Source organism: Equus asinus, chromosome 30 (assembly GCF_041296235.1).
Source record: "Equus asinus isolate D_3611 breed Donkey chromosome 30, EquAss-T2T_v2, whole genome shotgun sequence".
NCBI classification, from domain to species: domain Eukaryota; kingdom Metazoa; phylum Chordata; class Mammalia; order Perissodactyla; family Equidae; genus Equus; species Equus asinus.
This window is the reverse complement of record NC_091819.1, coordinates 29656475-29675111: the sequence shown is the minus strand read 5'-3', so window position 1 is coordinate 29675111 and position 18637 is coordinate 29656475. Positions and strand designations below refer to the sequence as shown.

Genomic DNA, 18637 nt, shown 5'->3' with positions numbered 1-18637 from the left:
AAGAATGCACAGAAAGCATTCCATGATCTGGACTTCACCTAGCTGGTTTCCCAGCCTCTTCTCCTGACACTTCATGCCTCACTTTATGCCCCAACAACATTATACTGTTTGAACTATGAATTTTCTTCCTCAAACTATTACTTTTGCTTGAAAGGCTTACCCAGTGGAACGTACTATTACCTACCCCACTTCTCCTCTCCTTTCCTCCCTTGCCTTCAGGTAAATATTCATTATCCTTTAACACTCAGTGACTCAACTCAAATGCAAGTTTTCTAGGAACATTTCCCAGAGCCCCTCTCCCTCCCATAGCTGAGTTGGATTCTTTTCTTTTGAGTTTCAATACCACTACCCATGCCATTCCTGTCTATCATTCCACTTAGCCTATTAGCTCAGATGTCGATCTAATTCATCAGACTCTTGAGCCTTTCAAAGCGGATATCCTGTCTCATTTATCTTTGAATTCCCAGGGCCTAGCACAGTAATTGGTACAAAGTTGGTGTTTAATAATGATGAATTGAAGTGAAGAGTGCAGTTCTCTGGGAAAGAACATTAAGATTTTTTACCCCAGGGGGATTAGGCACTACATAAAGCAAAAACAAAATAAACAAAGACAAAACTAGGCCTCAGTGGGGGAAGAAGCGAAGGGTGCCCGGGAAAAGTAGTGGCATGATTAGATGTCTAGAAGAAGATTGAAACTAAAGAGGATAGCCAATTAGCCTGATAACTCAGAGAACCCATGACAGAGAGTTGTGGGAGGATGATGTAAGAGGGTGAGGGCACAGCGCAGAATCTGAGAGCGGCCGTGGGTGAGGAGTTGGGGGCAGAACATGCTGGCAGAGGCCTTCTAGATCCCGATAGGGAGAGCTCTGATGGCAAAACTAGATTGGAGCACCTGATTCATTACTCTACACCTGCCCACCCTGTGAAATCTCAGAAGTGGTCTTCAGCCTAAGAGGGCCCCAAAAACTGACATCTGTGACTAAAGTTTTGATGTTTTATACATGGGAATTTCACTCCCAGTACTTTATCCTAATGGCATATCGGGACAAGTGTCTAAACATGTATGTAAATGGATATTCATCACAATTTCATTTATAATAGCAAAACAATAGAAATGTGGGTCATGTATCTCATATTTTTCTATATTTTAAATTTTTTAACAAGCTGTGTAACTTTTATAATCATAAATCAAGAATAAAGTCAGACAGGCAAGCAAACTAATACAAAATTACTTGGAAAAGCCTTCCTCATAGCATTTTATTCATTTTTTATTATAAAATATTGTTTATAAGAATTAAGTTAGAGATACTATTTTTGAAATTTCCCCAATGTACTGTCCCTTATTTGTAATCTAGTTTCTTTCCTTGTAAGCTTTCAGTTATTACTGGCCTGTGGAAAGAAAAGTCATTTGTCACCTGAGGAAGGTCATTCCTATCAAACAGGCAGGGGTGGCTGGGAACAGCCTGGAGAGAGATTTGGAGAGGATCTCTAAAGGGCGGCATAAGAGACTGCTTGCATCCCTGAAGAGTCTCAGCTCTCTTAGCCACTTAGGTCTCAGATGCTAAGTTGTAACCTCCCTCAACATGCAGGGACCGTGGGTTGTCCAACTCTGTGTAACTAGTACTGAAAACCTAGTGTCACATATATTGGGTGCTCAAAAATATTTATTATTAAATGAATCATTAATTAGCCTTCTTTTCATATTTTTACTTTGAAACTTTCAAAGTGAGTTGAAAATTTTAGTGAGAATATACTTACAATTGAAGCAAAGGGTGAAACTTTTCTCTGAAATCAAGTCTCAATGGACAGCCATATTCTTTCCAATTATATCTTACTCTCTAGAAAAGGAAAAATGCTTTAGTTATTTTCTATATTTGGCTGATTGACAAAATTATAATTTTCTTACCAAGTTTTTAGATGGTCGATTCCTCAGAAATGACCTGTAAAAAAGACATTTTTTGTTACTTATCTTTCCTCTTTTCAAACTTAAGAATTAAAACCATTGCTTTGTTTGGGTAAGGAGGTATCACAAAAGTCAAATAGATAATGATAATTACAAAATACTCCCCAAATATGTGGAGATTAAACAACACACCTCTAAGTAACACATGGGTCAAAGAAGAAATCAAGAGAAATTTAAAAATATTTTGAACTAAATGAAAATGAAAACACAGCTTATCAAAACTTGTGAGATGTAGCAAAAGCAGTGACTAGAGGTAAATTTATAGAAATAAATGCATATATTAGAAAACATTGATGTTAAATAGGAGTAAATACTAACTGATTCTAAATTATTGGTAGTACATTATTATAAAACTCAGTGCTTATGTTAAAAAATATTTCTTACTTTTCGATAATGTAAATAAAGTCATGCTGAAGACATTCTTTTTTATTAAATCTACAAAAAATAAAACATAATGAAGCTGTAATAGCATCATTCCTTATATAATTGCACAGACATTTAACCATTTGACTCAGTGATTCTCAGACTCGAGAGTATCACAGAATCATCATATATTGAATTAGAATCTCTGAGGTTGGTGTTTGACTCTAGCATCTCTATTTTTAAAGATCAGCTTCACAGCTGTTTCTGAAGACACCAGAATTTATAATCTACTGATTTACCTTTTATATTTGATACATGTGAAAAATTCACAGAATATCTATCAAAATGAAGACAAAGCTTTTTGGACTGTTTTATTCCTTATAAACTTTTTTAAAACATGGATTTCTAATTGTCTAGGTACTCAGTTGTGCAGATAAGCAGCTACTTTGAGGATTCACATAATTTCTGGTTAGGGTTCATGCAGACATAAGGCTATCACGTCTATGAAATGATAGAGTTTTAGTAAGTTAAATTATTCATTCAACCATTTTTTTCTGGCTGCTTCTAGTGTAACTCAGAAGGAACCCTAGTCACCACTGTATTTAGATAGATATTGGAAGTCTAGACCGCCTCTCACCCTGAACCCAAATTAGACCTCAAGAGATGCCCTCCTTCATTGACAACTCTCCTGTCAGAAGTAACTTGGACCCTATAGGTGTCCTTTGGTGACTGTGAAAACCTTAGGTCCACCACAACCTGAATATAAGATATTAGGGCAGTTTTTAGGGTTCCAGAGCAGTGGGTCATTGACCAAAAGGCCTGAAGTAAGGTCCTGAAATCTATGTTTTTTAAACATGCTCCCCAGATGATTCTGTTGAGCAATCAACCTTGATAATTGCTGTCTAGACCCTGCCAGAAACAGATTGATTCAAGCTGCTTGGCGTCTCACTGAAGAAGGAAACCTGCATGCAGTGGTACTGGGAATTGATGGTAATACGTTGCTTAGCAGTTATTCTCAAATTTTAATGCTTCTACTAATCTCTTAAAAATTTTGTTAAAATAGAGATTCTGACTCAGCAGGTGTAGGACGAGGCTTGAGAGCTTGCATTTCTAAAAGTTCCTGGGGGATGCGAGTGCTGGTCCATAGACTGTACTCTAAAGAGCAAGGATGTAGGCCATTGCAGAAATAGAATGCTATAGGCTGTAAAAATGTTAGCCTTTGTGATTCCTTGAAAAGGAATTATGGGAAATGCAAATTCCTTGCTGAATGAGAGGGGAATATTTAATTATCAATCCAGCTACTGATTATTACAATTCAGTACTCAAAAGGCTATTAGCATGACAGATGAGTAGACATCTGTTTCGGATGAGAACAAGTCCTTTCATAAATAAATGAGTCAATGTTCCCCCACTCTCACCCCACTCCTAACCACAGGAAACGAATCGCGATACAGTGCTTGTCTCCGTCATCCAATTCACCTCAGTTAAACAGATTTGAGTATGCTGACCTCGATTCTCTCCCACATAGAAGGAAGAGAGCTGTGGCAAGTGGATGAGACAAAATCCAGTGTGCTTTGTTGTAAATCATGGTAGGATCATTAAAAGTCACACCGTGGGATTCTCTGGATGAAACACTGGTGGTTCTGTTAGGTTTGCTATAAAAAAGTTTCCCATAGAATATGGTACAGGAAATGAGGCTTCTCTGATGTGAATGTAAGCAATTTTCTGACAGAAAAGAAATTATAACTGGTTTGAGTAGGATGGAAAACAGAGGTAAGTGTTTCTCCCTCTCCTTTCTCTGGATGTGAGCTGTAGACTGAAGAGCTAAGGTAATGGTGAAGATGGACACTGCCTTGTTAAAGAGAAGGTGGAGAAAATGCTGGTAATAGAGAAAGAGGTTAATTCTTTTTCCTTTTTAGTATGATTCAAGTGTAATATTTGACTTGGTGAGAAGTTCAAACAAATTTGATTTGGACAAATTGTCAATTCAATTTTTGGACACCAATGTCAATTCAATTTTGGATTTCATATGGACATGTCAGTCATTAGGCTAATGTTATTACTAGTAATTACCATTTAGTTCACCATTCGTTTTAAAATGTAAGGAGTAAGACAGGTCAAGTGCAAATATACTTGCCCTTTAACAGCAATGAATTTATTACCATCACAGCCAACAGCTACTTGGAACACCTAAAAGGAACCAATTTGGGTGGTGAGTTAAGTTGTTATAATTCACATGATCTAAAATATTGCTACAGCTGCAAGCAATTATATTTCTATATGATTACATTTGAAGTAAGAACCTTTTAAATGTGGCGTTTTGTTGTACTGCTCTGTGCTGTTTTCTTCCTTCTCCTGTGATCACTTTTTCTCTTTCTTTCTTCCTTCAGCCCTTAGTGCTCGCAAGGTCCAAAGTTTGGTCCTCTGCTTTCTTACATCAGTATCTCAGAGAACTGATCCAATCTCATCTTTCACTGCTTTCAGCACTTCTACAACCATGACTATTAACTCTGAACTTCCAGCATGCATCTGACTCGAGTGGCAGGTTTGTATCATATATCTAGCTATGGATTTGACTGTTTAAACCAGAGTCCTGGTTCTTCCTTGACTTAGATGACTACTTCCATTTCTACCTGGCTCCAGGACACCTTACTCACTGCTGTCTCCCCCCAACCCCAGGCTTTATAGGTGGGGTATAGACACTTGCATACTGTCTTAAACATGTCCTGTATGTTGCATATTTCCGCAAGGTGAATCTGAAAAAACTCTAATACTCTCTTCTCTAAAGAAGGACTTGGGGATCAGGAGGGTGGGGATAGAAAATGATGTCCAGCCAAGTTTGATGGATTTAAAGAGTTGTCCCTATTAAACCAAGACCTTTCAGGCTTCACTTGAAAGGCATGCTCCACAGCAGGAGTTCATGGATTTTATTTCCTGAACCACCTAATCTCACCCACAGGACATTATTTGTTCTCTCAGCCATGCTACCCACAGTCCTTGCTGTCTATTATCACTAAATCTTTGTTTTCCCATCAAATGTGTTCAGAAACATGGGCCAGCCATTTATCTTTACTAAATTATCCATATAACATAAAGTGATTGACTGAGATCCTCAAATCTTTCATAGTCAGGTCCCATCATCACTTGATGATCTTATGCATAACATACCTTCTCTTCTGGGTCCTAGTTGATAGAAATCACCCCTAGCCTCAGAATCAACAATCATGGCAATGATTAAGAATATAAACAGCAGTGTGAGTACAGAGTGTGGGAACCATGAATAAGCCTGTTTTCTAGGGTACCCACTGCTATAGGGCTGACACATTTTCCCCAAGACTGGACACCTAAATAGAGAAATTCTGACATATAGCCCAAATAAAAACAATGAGTGCATTGGTTTTCTTTATTTAATACTGTTCTCTGAAGTGCAGAAACAGGGCAGGACTCAGAATCAGACACAGCATATTCCCTCTAATTAGACAGAACAATTGAACTGAAACAAGAATTCTAAAGGCCTTCAACACAGAAACGTTGGTAAATAGTGCATTGGACAGATTGTAGTCCTCTCTCCCTGGGAAAATTCACCTTGGAAGGAATTGCTAAGGCCCTCTAGGTACTGGCCTTCTAGCGTGGCCTCATTGCATTCCGGTTCTTGGTGCATGGTTAAAAACTGAGATGCAGCCCTGTTGGAGCTGCCTATTCTATTTGCTACTCTGCTGCAGGCTGTGAAGACTAAGTGAGAAAGATGTCAAAAATAAAAATAATAAGATGCCAAAAATATCTAAAGAAACCCACAATGTTAGAAGAATCAAGAGAGGGGTGGGTGAGGGGGAAAGGGGCTCAGTCCCTGGTCCATTTGGTCCAGCAGGTTTTAGCAAGGGCCTAACTTCATCCAACTGGAGAATTCTGGGGGTCTTGGTTCCATGATAGCAGAGAGCTGGGCCCTGTGTCTCTATAATGTTTATGTGGGAGGCTGATGTCTTGCTTACTGGTCAGTGTAGGAGAACAAAGAAAGGTCCCTCTGGTTGTGAGCATACCTTGTACTTGTATTAAGGTTTTGATTTTCTTGAATAGCTAGAGGACACTACCTCCACAAGGCCACATTTTCCTGTTGCCTAAAGGGCTATTGCATATTTCTCCATTCTGTTTCAGTGAGCGGGTCAATACAAGCTACCTGCAATGGACACAGGTGGCGGCTAGATTTGAACTGTCCATGTCTTGGGGTGTGCCAAGGAGGAAAGGGAAGGAAGAAAACAGTAATGTTAGGTGATTACTCTGTGACATGCACTGTTCTGGGCACTTTATGTAAGTAATCTCATTTAGTACACTCAACAGAGTGAATAAATACCATGAGATAGACGCCACATTTCCCCTTTGATGAAGGAGGCAGTTGAGACTGAGAGTGTTTGGTAGCTTGCCCAAGCCAGTAAGGGGTAGAGCTTGGATGTGAACTCAGGGCTGGGCAGGATAGGGTGAATAGGGATCCCTAACAAATCTATTGATAAGACAGGGAAAGTGATGGAGGAAACTGTGGTGACTCAAGAAGGCATCCTGTACTGAATATCTCATATAGATAGAAAACACAGACCAAGGATGGGGCAGGAACTCGCTAGGTTGCTGTTTCTTGCTTCCTCAGCAGATTAAGCTGGACGGGTGTCCTGGTATGCACCAGGGCAGTGGTTGGTATGCACCTGCAGGCAATTTCCTGGGGAAGAGATGTGTGTCAGCAGCGCTCAAGGATGGAGCACGTCTGCCTCGTTTCAGGGCTCCCTCTAAATTCTTGGAATCTTGCCCAGTAGGAACAGATTCCTTATGCTGGGGTCCTGAATGTCAGGGACAGTGTCTCGTTTGACTTTGAATTCTTCACGTAGGTATTCCTCATTGCGTTATGCCTGGTGTACAGCAGGTGCTCAATATATGTTTATTGAATGTTTGTTAGACTGTGAAGGAGTAACGAGAGGAGGCATCCCTCAGTGTGGAACAAAGACTCAAAGAGGTGGTGGTGGTGAAGAATTTGTGTTTAATTTCATAACACCCACGGTTACCTGAACGTCCCATTGCTATTTCACATTGCTGTGCTTTTGCACGTCTCTTCCTAGAATTCCCTTTGCATCTGCCTGCTCAACTTCTGCTTATTCTTCAGCAGTCATTTTATACATCACTGTCTTTTCACCTTACCCCCATCAATCAAAACTGCTCACTCTTTCCTCTGGGCTCTTTGATAACTGTGTTTCCCATGGTCTGTTAGGCTGGCTTCTGTTTATCCCTGGGGAAGGGACTCTGTCTTTTCATCTTTGTAACTCTCATTACCTGGCACACAGGCTGACACATAGAATCATAGTGAGCATGCAACACATTTTTTTGAGTGAAGAAATGATCAAATTTTCTGAATAAATAAATGCAGGATAATATGGACATGTCTAGCAGTCTTCTCAGACAAACCATATCCAACTTTAGTTTTTCTCATTAATTTCAGTTTTCCTTTACACAGTTTTGTTTATTCTCAAAAACTAATAATTTTACATTTTTGTATATGTTTATATTTCACACTTTGGATAGTAAACTCGTGGAAGGCAGAAATCTAATCTTCTGTTTCCAAAGTAAAATAATGCTATCCCCACAGTGAAACATTACAAAACACTGCTAAGCGTCGGGGTGTGGTGTCATATGGAGGTAGTGTCTATTATTTAGCTTACCACCTATGCATTATTGAAGTAAATGTTTTGATCCTCTACTCATGTCACTTACATTTTGGGATCTTGGACATGTTCTTGCATATTCACTAGGCCTAATCTGAACAAGCAGAAGACCGGTGTTCTGGTGTCTAGGAGAAACAACATATACAGGTGATTATAGAACACAAGGGAGGAAGGCATGACTGTCTTTCTGTAGAGCAGAGGAAAAGTGCCATGGACACGATGTGATTGAACCCCCATGAGGAATCCCAGAGGCCTGGAGGGTGGTGGTGGTGGTGACTGCTTGCTGCTTTCTGCTAAGGCAGCTGTGTGGGAGGTCTTACCTTGAAGTCACTCCCACTTCATGATATTCCATATTGTGGCCAGCATGGGGTTGGCACAATGGGAAATAGAAGCGAGCATCTATCAGCATTTCAACCCCCCTATTTCATTAACGCCCTTGGTCTCCAGAGGAGAGGGCTCTGTGCTGACGTCTTGTCCTGCTTCCCAATGGTATTACAAGGCCAAGGTCACAGCATCAGTTCCTTCTCTAGCCTCTACAGATTTTTCCCTCCTATTGACAACACTTTTGGAACAATAAAGAGTAAGTTATGAAAGCAGTTTTCTGAATCACATTATGTTGCATAATATCATCTGACTGGCATCAAAAGGGAGACAGACTCAGTGCCCTCTAGATTATGAAGTACACATGAATCATTCTGTTCTCAGGCAAAATGGGAGGACTCAAAAGTCACAGAAGAAATTTGGAAAGCTTTATTCACACCCTGCCCCTACTAAGGCTTTTACTTTTTGAAAAAACTGGTAAGAAACAAACAAACTAACCACAAACAAATGTCCTTTTTCTCCCAGTGTTTGTTACATTTTAATATTTACCTATCCTATATTAGATATAAAATGTAACAAGTAAGCGATACAAATAGCATATTTTTATATTTTTTAATCATTACCATATTTTGTCAATTCTGATACATTTTTCTCACTTAACACCTTTGAAATAATAATTACAAATTATTTTTTATAATTTGAAATTATAATTATACCAGTTATGGCTTTTTTTCTGTTTGATGGAATCTTTGAGAAATTTGGTAATATAGTATAGATCTGTGAGGGACACTAAATTTTCATCTTCAATTTTCTACTTGATTTTTCTTATAGGTAGATTTTTTTTTCCTACCATGGCTGATTTAAAAGCTTTTGGTGTTTTTTCTCCAGTCTCAGCCTGACCTAAAGTATCCTGGACAATTCGATGTGTATTCTATAGCAACGGAATTCTGAGCACATATCCACAAAACCAAAAGCACCTAAAGAAACCCACAGTGTTAGAAGAATCAAGAGAGAAGTGGGTGGGTGAGGGGGAAAGGGGTGAATTGAGCCTCTCTTGGCTTGTGTGTCTAAAGTAGCATTTTGTCCCTGGTCACTCTCTACCACTTCACTCTGTTTTATTTTCTTCATACACTTTTCGGGGTTATTTGCTTACTTGCTGTTCGCTTTCTCCTGCTAGACATGTGCCCAGGACAACAGCTCTATGCCTTTCTTGTTCACCGGGTGTTTGGAACGCCTAGAAAACACTGGGTACTCAAACTTACTTGGAGTAGCAGGACACTAAAGAAAAACGGATTTTTTTCTTAGGAAAACAATGCTCTTTTTCCAGAAAATATATTGAGTGAGGACATGATGGTAACCGTATAAATGCCGTAAGACGTACTCCAAGGTTGGTTGTCTTCCTGCAGAAACTAAGTGCTTAGCTGCTGCCTTCTTCCAAGAATCAAAGGTGGTGTTTTTTGATTCTACTCATTGTTAAAGACTTCCTGGGATATTAGAGCTCTAGTTTTTGCTTAAGGATAGTATATAGGGACTTTAAAATGGGAATTACTGATAAACCTTGCTCCAAAATTGTTAAGAGTGAGCCCATTTTTTGCATCTTCAATTGGATGAATGGGAACCTTCAGATAGATCATGTTTCCGTTTAATTACAAGAAGTATTCTACATTTTTATACAGAATACTAATTTCAGATCTATCCATACATTTAAAGGAATTAGAAATCTGGATATTTAAAAGGATATGAGGTCATTTAAATAAAAGAATACCTGCAAATCAATAGCCTGAATAGCATACTTAATATTGAGTAAGATCTTTTAAAAGTCATACTTAACTGCAACTTGAAGTAATCATCAACTGCTTCATAATTTACATTCTGAGAAAATGTTACTGTCTGAAAAAGAAAATTGAAAAGTTCATGTAAAGCAGGAAAACTGGGAATAAGGTTGAAGGATACTTTCAAAACAGATTTAAATCTTTGTTTAGGTAAGAAAAATAATATATTTAGGATTTTTTCCAATTTCTTTTCTTTTCTATCTCAGAAATTCCAATTATGTATACATTAGATTTACTTTGTTACATTTTTGTTATTTTTCCTTTTAATTTTATATTATCATAGTCCTTTTATTTATATTACTTCTCTCTTTTCCCTCATTTGACTTTTGCTATTGTTATATTCTTATTTTTATTTTTCATTTATATGCTGAGCATAGCAAACTTTTCATTTTCCTCTGTTTTCTAATAACCTTTGTCTCTGGACCTTTTTATTTCTTCTTTGAGGTTTTAAATTATTACAGATATCTATTGTCTGTAATTTTTGAGACTATGAGAAAATATTTTTTATTTTTTTATTAATTGCAGTAACATTGGATTATAACATTATATAGCTTTCAGATGTACATCGTAATATATTTCGAATTCTGTGTAGATTACATCATCTTCCCCTCCCAAAAACTAATTATAGTCCATCACCTCATGTGTGTGCCTAATCACCCCTTTGGCCCTCCCCTCCCTTCCTCTATGGTAACCACCAATCCAATGTCCGTTGCTGTGTGTTTGTTTGTTGTTGTTTTTATCTTCTACATATGAGTGAGATGATACTGTATTTGAATTTCTCCCTCTGACTTGTTTCACTCAGCATAAATACCCTTAAGGACCATCCATGTTGTCACAAATGGCCGGATTTCATCATTTCTTATGGCTGAGTAGTATTCCACTGTGTATATATACCACATCTTCTTTATCCATTGGTCCCTTGATGGGCACCTAGGTTGCTTCCAAGTCTTGGCTATTGTGTATAATGCTGCAGTGAACACAGGGGTGCATGTATCTTTATGCCTTTGAGTTTTAAAGTTCTTTGGATAAATACCCAGCAGTAGGATAGCTGGATCATATGGTACATCTAGTCTCAATTTTCTGAGGATACTCCATACTGCTTTCCATAGTGGCTGCACCAATTTGCACTCCCACCAGCAGTGTACAAGGGTTCCCTTCTCTCCACATCCTCTCCAACATTTGTTATTTCCTGTCTTGTTGATTATAGCCATTCTGACCAGAGTGAGGTGATACCTCATTGTAGTTTTGATTTGCATTTCCCTGATAGCTAATGATGTTGAGCATCTTTTCATACGCCTTTTGGCCATCCCTATATCTTCTTTGGAGAAATCTTTGTTCAGATCTTTTTCCCATTTTTTAATTGGGTTGTTGGGGTTTTTTTTGTTGAGCTGTATGAGTTCTTTGTATATTTTGGATATTAACCCTTTATCTGATATATGGTTTTCAAATAGCTTGTCCCAATTGTTAGGTTGTCTTTTCGTTTTGTTGATGGTTTCCTTTGCTGTGCAGAAGCTTTTTAGTTTGATGTAGTCCCATTTGTTCATTTTCTCTTTAGTTTTCCTTGCCCGGTGAGACTTGGTACTTGAAAATATGCTGCTAAGACCAATGTCAAAGAGCGTACTGCGTATGTTTTCTTCTAGAAGGTTCATGGTTTCTGGTCTTACATTCAAGTCTTTAATCCATTTTGAGTTGATTTTTCTGCATGGTGTAAGGGAATGGTCTACTTTCGTTCTTTTGCATGTGGCTGTCCAGTCTTCCCAACACCATTTATTGAAGAGACTCTCCTTTCTCCATCATATGCTCTTGGCACCCTTGTTGAATATTAGCTGTCCATAAATGTGTGGGTTTATTTCTGGGCTCTCAATTCTGTTCCATTGATCTGTGTGTCTGTTTTTGTGCCAGTACCACGCTTTTTGGGTTACTATGGCTTTGTGGTATATTTTGAAATCAGGGGTGTGATACCTCCAGCTTTGTTCTTTTTTCTCAGGAATCCTTTGGCTATTCAGGGTCTTTTGTTGTTCCATATAAATTTTAGGATTCTTTGTTCTATTTCTGTGAAAAATGTTGTTGGAACTTTGATAGGGATTGCGTTGAATCTATAGATTGCTTTAGGAAGTATTGACATTTTAACTATGTTAATTCTTCCAATCCAGGAGCACAGAATATCTTTCCATTTCTTTGGGTCTTGTTCGATTTATTTCAACAATGTTTTATAGTTTTCAGTGTACAGATCTTTCACCTCTTTGGTTAAGTTTATTCCTAGGTATTTTATTCTTTTTGTTGCAATTGTAAATGGGATTGTATTTTTTTTTATGCTGGGAAAGTATGTTTATTCAAGATGACCTGTAAGGGCTGATGGTTGGAAAGTACAGAAAGCTGTTGTGTGCTTTAAAAAGGAAACACATTAATATTTTACTAAATTCTAGAGCAGGATGTATGCAAAATGCACAGTACTGAGTAATGCTCAGGCCAGCCACATCATAATGGTCATACTGCTGGAGAGACATATATGTGAAAATAGATGTCATACATATGAACATCCTCCAGCCAGAGTCCACGCAAGGCACTTTATCAAGTCCAATACGAAATGAAAGCAGAAAGTGTCAGACCAGTTTTTCTTTTTTAAATAATTCTGAAGTCAAAAGACAGAATTAGCATCTGCGTTAAAGGCTGACATTATTTTATCACATATTTGCTCTATATAGGTTTGTTGTTGCTTTGTTTGTTTCTTGAGGGATGTTATTTGAATTCTGTCTTATTGGTAGGTCTATAACAACAAAGTGTGCTGTAATAACATCTACTACATTTTGAGATCTATCCCATTTTACCAAAGTTTTTGTTTTTTAAAATTTTTATTGACTTAATAAGTTACAATCTTGTGAAATTTCAGTTGTACCTTATTATTTGTCAGTCGTCTTGTAAGTGTGCCCCTTCACCCTTTGTGCCCACCCCCCACCCCACCTTTCCCCTGGTGGCCACTAATCTGTTTGCTTTGTCTGCATTTTTAAATTCCTCATATGAGTGGAGTCATACAGAGATTGTCCTTCTCTATCTGGCTTATTTCACTTAACATAATTCCCTCAAGGTCCATCCACATTGCTGCAAATGGGACGATTTTGTTCTTTGTTTACAGCTGAGTAGTATTTCATTGTATATATATACCACATCTTCTGTATCCAGTCATCGGTTGATGGGCACTTACGTTGCTTCCACATCTTGGCTATTGTAAATAATGCTGCAATGAACATTGGGGTGCATGAGACTTTTGGAATTTCTGACTTCAAGCTCTTTGGATGGATACCCAGTAGTGGGATAGCTGGATCGTATGGTAGTTCTATTTTTAATTTTTTGAGAAATCTCCATACTGTTTTCCATAGTGGCTGCACCAGTTTGCATCCCCACCAACAGTGTATGAGAGTTCCTTTTTCTCCACAACCTCTCCAACATTTGTTACTATTTGTTTTGGTTATTTTTGTCATTCTAATGGGTGTAAGGTGATATCTTAGTGTAGTTTTGATTTACATTTCCCTGATGATCAGTGATGATGAACATCTTTTCATGTGCCTATTGGCCATCCGTATATCTTCTTTGGAGAAACGTCTATTCATGTCTCCTGCCCATTTTTTGATCAGGTTGTTTGACTTTTTGTTGTTGTGTGAGTTCTTTATATATTATGGATATTAACCCTTTGTGGGATGTATGACGTGCAAATATTTTCTCCAGTTAGTGGGTTTTTTTTTGTTTCAATCCTGTCTTCCTTTGTCTTGAAGAAGCTTTTCAGTCTAATGAAGTCCCATTTGTTTGTTCTTTCCATTGTTTCCCTTGTCTGAGAAGACATGGTGTCCAAAAAGGTCCTTTTAATACTGATGTCAAAGAGTGCCTACATTTTCTTCTAGAAGCCTTATGGTTTCAGGTCTTACCTTTAGGTCTTTAATCCATTTTGAGTTTATTTTGGCAAATGGTGAAAAAGAATGGTCAATTTTCATTCTTTTACATGTGGCTTTCCAGTTTTCCCAGCACCATTTGTTGAAAAGACGTTCTTTTCTCCATTGTATGCCCTCAGCTCCTTTGTTGAAGATAAGCTGTCCATAGATATGTGGTTTTATTTCTGGGCTTTCAATTCTGTTCCATTGATCTGTGCACCTGTTTTTGTTCCGGTATCATGCTGTTTGGATTAATGTAGCTTTGTAGTATGTTTTGAAGTCAGGGATTGTGATGCCTCCAGCTGTGTTTTTTTTCCCTCAGGATTGCTTTAGCAATTTGGGGTCTTTTGTTGCCTCATATGAATTTTAGGACTCTTTGTTCTAATTCTGTAAAGAATGTCATTGGGATTCTGATTGGGATGGCGTTGAATCTGTAGATTGCTTTAGGTAGAATGGACATTTTAACTATGTTTATTTTTCCAATCCAAGTACTTGGAATGTCTTTCCATCTCTTTGTGTTGTCATCCATTTCTTTTAGAAAAGCCTTGTAGCTTTTGTCATATAGGTCTTTTGCTTCCTTAGTTAAATTCACCCTGAGGTATTTTATTCTTTTTGTTTGATTGTGAATGGTATTATGTTCTAGAGTTCTTTTTCTGTTAGTTCATTATTAGAGTATAGAAATGTTACTGATTTATGTAAATTGATCTTATATCCTGCAACTTTGCTGTAGTTGTTGATTATTTCTAAGTTTTCCAATGGATTCTTTGGGGTTTTCTATATATAAGATCATGTTGTCTGCAAACAGCGAGAGTTTCACTTCTTCCCTCCCTATTTGGATTCCTTTTATTCCTTTCTCTTGCCTAATTGCTCTGGCCAAAACCTCCAGTACTATGTTAAATAAGAGTGGTGATAGAGGGCATCCTTGTCTCATTCCTGTTTCCAGGGGGATGGCGCTCAGTTTTTGCCCATTGAGTATGATGTTGGCTGTGGGTTTGTCATATATGGCCTTTGTTATGTTGAGGTAATTCCCTTCCATCCCCATTTTTTTCAGAGTTTGTATCATAAATGGCTGTTGGATATTGTCAAATGCTTTCTCTGCATCTATTGAGATGATCATGTGATTTTTATTCCTCAATTTGTTCATGTGGTGTATCACATTGATTGATTTGTGCATGTTGAACCATCCCTGTGCCCCTGGTATGAATCCCACTTGATCCTGATGTATGATCCTTTTGATGAATTGCTGAATTCAGGTTGCCAAAATTTTGTTGAGAATTTTTGCATCTATATTCATAGCAATATTGGCCTGTAGTTCTCCTTTTTTGTGCTGTCCTTGTCAGGCTTTGGTATCAGTGTGATGTTGGCCTTGTAGAATGTGTTAGGAAGTGTTCTATCCTCCCTAATTTTTTGGAATAGCTTGAAAAGGATAGGTATTAAATCCTCTCTGAAAGTTTGGTAGAATCCTCAGGAAAACCATCTGGTCCTGGGGTTTTATTCTTTGGGATGCTTTTGATGGCTGTTTCAATCTCTTTTCTTGTGATTGGCCTGTTCAAATTGTCTGCCTCTTCTTGAGTAAGCTTTGGGAGATTGTAGAAATCGAAGAATTTATCCATTTCCTCTAGATTATCCATTTTGTTGGCATATAATTTTTCGTAGTATTCTCTTATAATCCATTGTGTTTCTGCGGAGTCTGTTGTTATTTCTCCTCTTTCATTTCTTATTTTGTTTATTTGAGCTTTCTCCCTTTTTTCTTTGTAAGTCTGGCTAGGGGTTTATCAATTTTATTTATCTTGTCAAAGAACCAGCTCTTTGTTTCATTCATCCTTTCTACTGCCTTTTTTGTTTCAATAGCATTTATTTCTGCTCTGATTTTTATTTCTCTCCTTCTGTTGACTTTGGGCTTTGTTTGTTCTTCTTTCTCTAATTCACTTAGGTGTAGTTTAAGATTGCTGATTTGGGATTTTTCTTGTTTGTTAAGATGTGCCTGTATTGCGATGAATTTTCCTCTTAATACAGCTTTTGCTGAGTCCCATATGAGTTGGTATGGCATGTTATCATTTTCATTTGTCTCCAGGTATTCTTTGATTTCTTCTTTAATTTCTTCAATGATCCATTGCTTGTTCAATAGCACATTGTTTAGTCTCCACATCTTTGTGCCTTTCTCAGCTTTTTTCTTGTAATTAATTTCTAGCTTTATAGCGTTATGATCAGAGAAGATGCTTGTTATTATTTCAATTTTTTCAAATTTGTAGAGGCTTGCCTTGTTTCCCAATTTATGGTCTATCTTTGATAATGTCCCATGCGCGCTTGAGAAGAATGTGTATTCTGCTGTTTTTGGGTGAAGTGTTCTATGTATGGCTATTAAGTCCAACTGTGTTAGCTTTTCATTTAGCTCCACTGTGTCCTTGTTGATTTTTCTGTCTGGATGATCTGTCCATTGATGTGAGTGGGGTGTTGAGGTCCCCTACTATTATTGTGTTATTTTTGATATCTTCTTTTAGGTTTGTTAATAGTTGTTTTATGAACTTTGGTGCTCCTGTGTTGGGTGCATAGATATTTATATGAGTTATTTCTTCTTGATGAAGTGTCCCTTTGATCATTACGTATTGTCTATGTCTCTCTTTACCTGCCTTATCTTGAAATCTGTTTTGTGTGATATAAGTATTGTGACGCCTGCTTTCTTTTGTTTGCTGTTAGCTTGGAGTATTGTCTTCTACCCCTTCACTCTGAGCCTGTGTTTGTGCTTGGAGCTGAGGTGTGTTTCCTGGAGGCAGCAAATTGTTGGATCTTGTTCTTTAATCCATCTTGCCACTCTGTGTCTTTTTATTGGAGAGTTCAACCCGTTTACATTGAGGGTGATATTGATGCATGAGGGCTATCATTCTGTTGTTCATTTTCCGGTTTTCCTGTGTTTCCTTTGTTTTTCATCCTGTGTGTTGTAGCCTACCCATTGACTTCTGCAATTTCTTATGCTGGGTTTTTTAGTTTTTTACTTATTTATGTTTTGTGTCTCTGTTCTGTTTTTTAGTTTAGCGGCTAGCCTGAAGTTTGTATTCAGAATCTCATGTATAACATAGTCCATTTTCTGGTGGCCTCTTACTTCCTTAGTCTAAACTGATTCAATCCCTTTCCTCCTCCCCTCCTAAATTATTATTTTCATCTCTTATTCCAACTTGTGTTGTGAGTTTGTGGTTAGAGTGATAAGATTATCTTTGCTTTGGTGATTTCCTTCCCTTTATCATAATGCTATAGTTGAATATTTGCTCTCCTATTCTGGTTCTATCGATTTGTCTCCCTACTCTGTGGTTTGTGACCCCTTTCTCCCTTTTTTTCTTTTTCCAGGTATGACGGCCTTCTTGAGGATTTCTTGTAGTGGAGGGCTGGTGGCTACAAAATCCCTTAGCTTTTGATTGTCTGGAAAAGATTTAATTTCTCCCTCATATCTGAAGGATATTTTTGCTGGATAGAGTATTCTTGGCTGAAGATTTTTATCCTTTAAAGTTTTGAATATGTCATTCCAATCTCTCCTAGCTTGTAAGGTTTCTGTAGAGAAATGCGCTGAAAGTCTGATGGGGGTTCCTTTGTAGCTTATTTTCTTCTGCCTTGCTGCTCTGAGTATTCTTTCTTTGTCATTCATTTTTACCATTTTTACTACTATATGCCTTGGAGTAGGTCTTTTTACATTGACAAATCTAGGAGATCTGAAAGCTTCCTCCACTCACACTTCTCGCTCAATCCCTAGATTTGGGAGGTTCTCTGCTATTATGTCGTTGAGCACACTTTCTGCTCCATTTTCCTTTTCCACGCCCTCAGGAATTCCAATGATTCTTCAGTTGCATTTTCTCATTAAGTCAGCTATTTCTCTGATATTTTCTTCAGTTTTTTAAATTCTTAGTTCTCTTTCTTCCTCCGTCTGGAGCCATTCAACCTGTCTATCTTCGATGATGCTAATTTGCTCCTCTATGGTGTCTACATGGGCATTCAGGGAGTCTGTATTCTGTTTTATCTGATCCATTGTATTTTTCATCTTTAGTGTTTCTGATTGATTCTTCTTTATAGTTTCAATCTCTTGTGAAGTAACTCCAGAACTTGTTGACTTGTTTCTCTATATTTCCCTTTACCTCATTGAGTATTTTGATGATAGCTATTCTGAACTCATTTTCACTTAGTTTACCTATTTCCAAGTCCTCAGGACATAATTCTGTGCTTTTCTTGTTTTCCTTTTGGACTGGAGCTTTTATAAGTTGCTGGATGGCAGAGGAGCAGTTTTTGCGCATAATGCTATTATTCAGTTGCAGTTACACCCTGTCACCACTAGATGGGGGGGGAGGGTCGAGAGCTGTGCTTTCTGAGCCCTCCACCTTCAGCAGTGATGGCAGCATATAGTGTGGGTTGGAGGAGGAGGGGCACTTTCTCTCGTGTGCAGACTGGGATTCTGATCAGCTCTTGCTCTCTGGTTTCCTGGGGCCCTGGCTTGATGGGGTCCCCACATGTGAAAGCTTTCCCCCATTAGAGGGTTTCCGCTGCACAGGTGGT

At 38.0% G+C, this 18637-nt stretch overlaps 1 protein-coding gene across 1 annotated transcript in view; it reads right to left on the bottom strand.

Annotated features, from left to right (window-relative positions):
- Positions 1 to 18637, bottom strand: part of CATSPERE (catsper channel auxiliary subunit epsilon) — a 263038-nt gene that overhangs the window by 43374 nt on the left and 201027 nt on the right. Inside the window, exons 12-17 of the mRNA XM_044762713.2 lie at positions 10178 to 10236; positions 8075 to 8150; positions 4464 to 4516; positions 2348 to 2398; positions 1907 to 1940; positions 1759 to 1838 (exon numbers count right to left, since the gene is read on the bottom strand). Coding sequence (XP_044618648.1) covers positions 1759 to 1838; positions 1907 to 1940; positions 2348 to 2398; positions 4464 to 4516; positions 8075 to 8150; positions 10178 to 10236 — 353 coding nt within the window. The remainder of the gene's footprint in view (positions 1 to 1758; positions 1839 to 1906; positions 1941 to 2347; positions 2399 to 4463; positions 4517 to 8074; positions 8151 to 10177; positions 10237 to 18637) is intronic.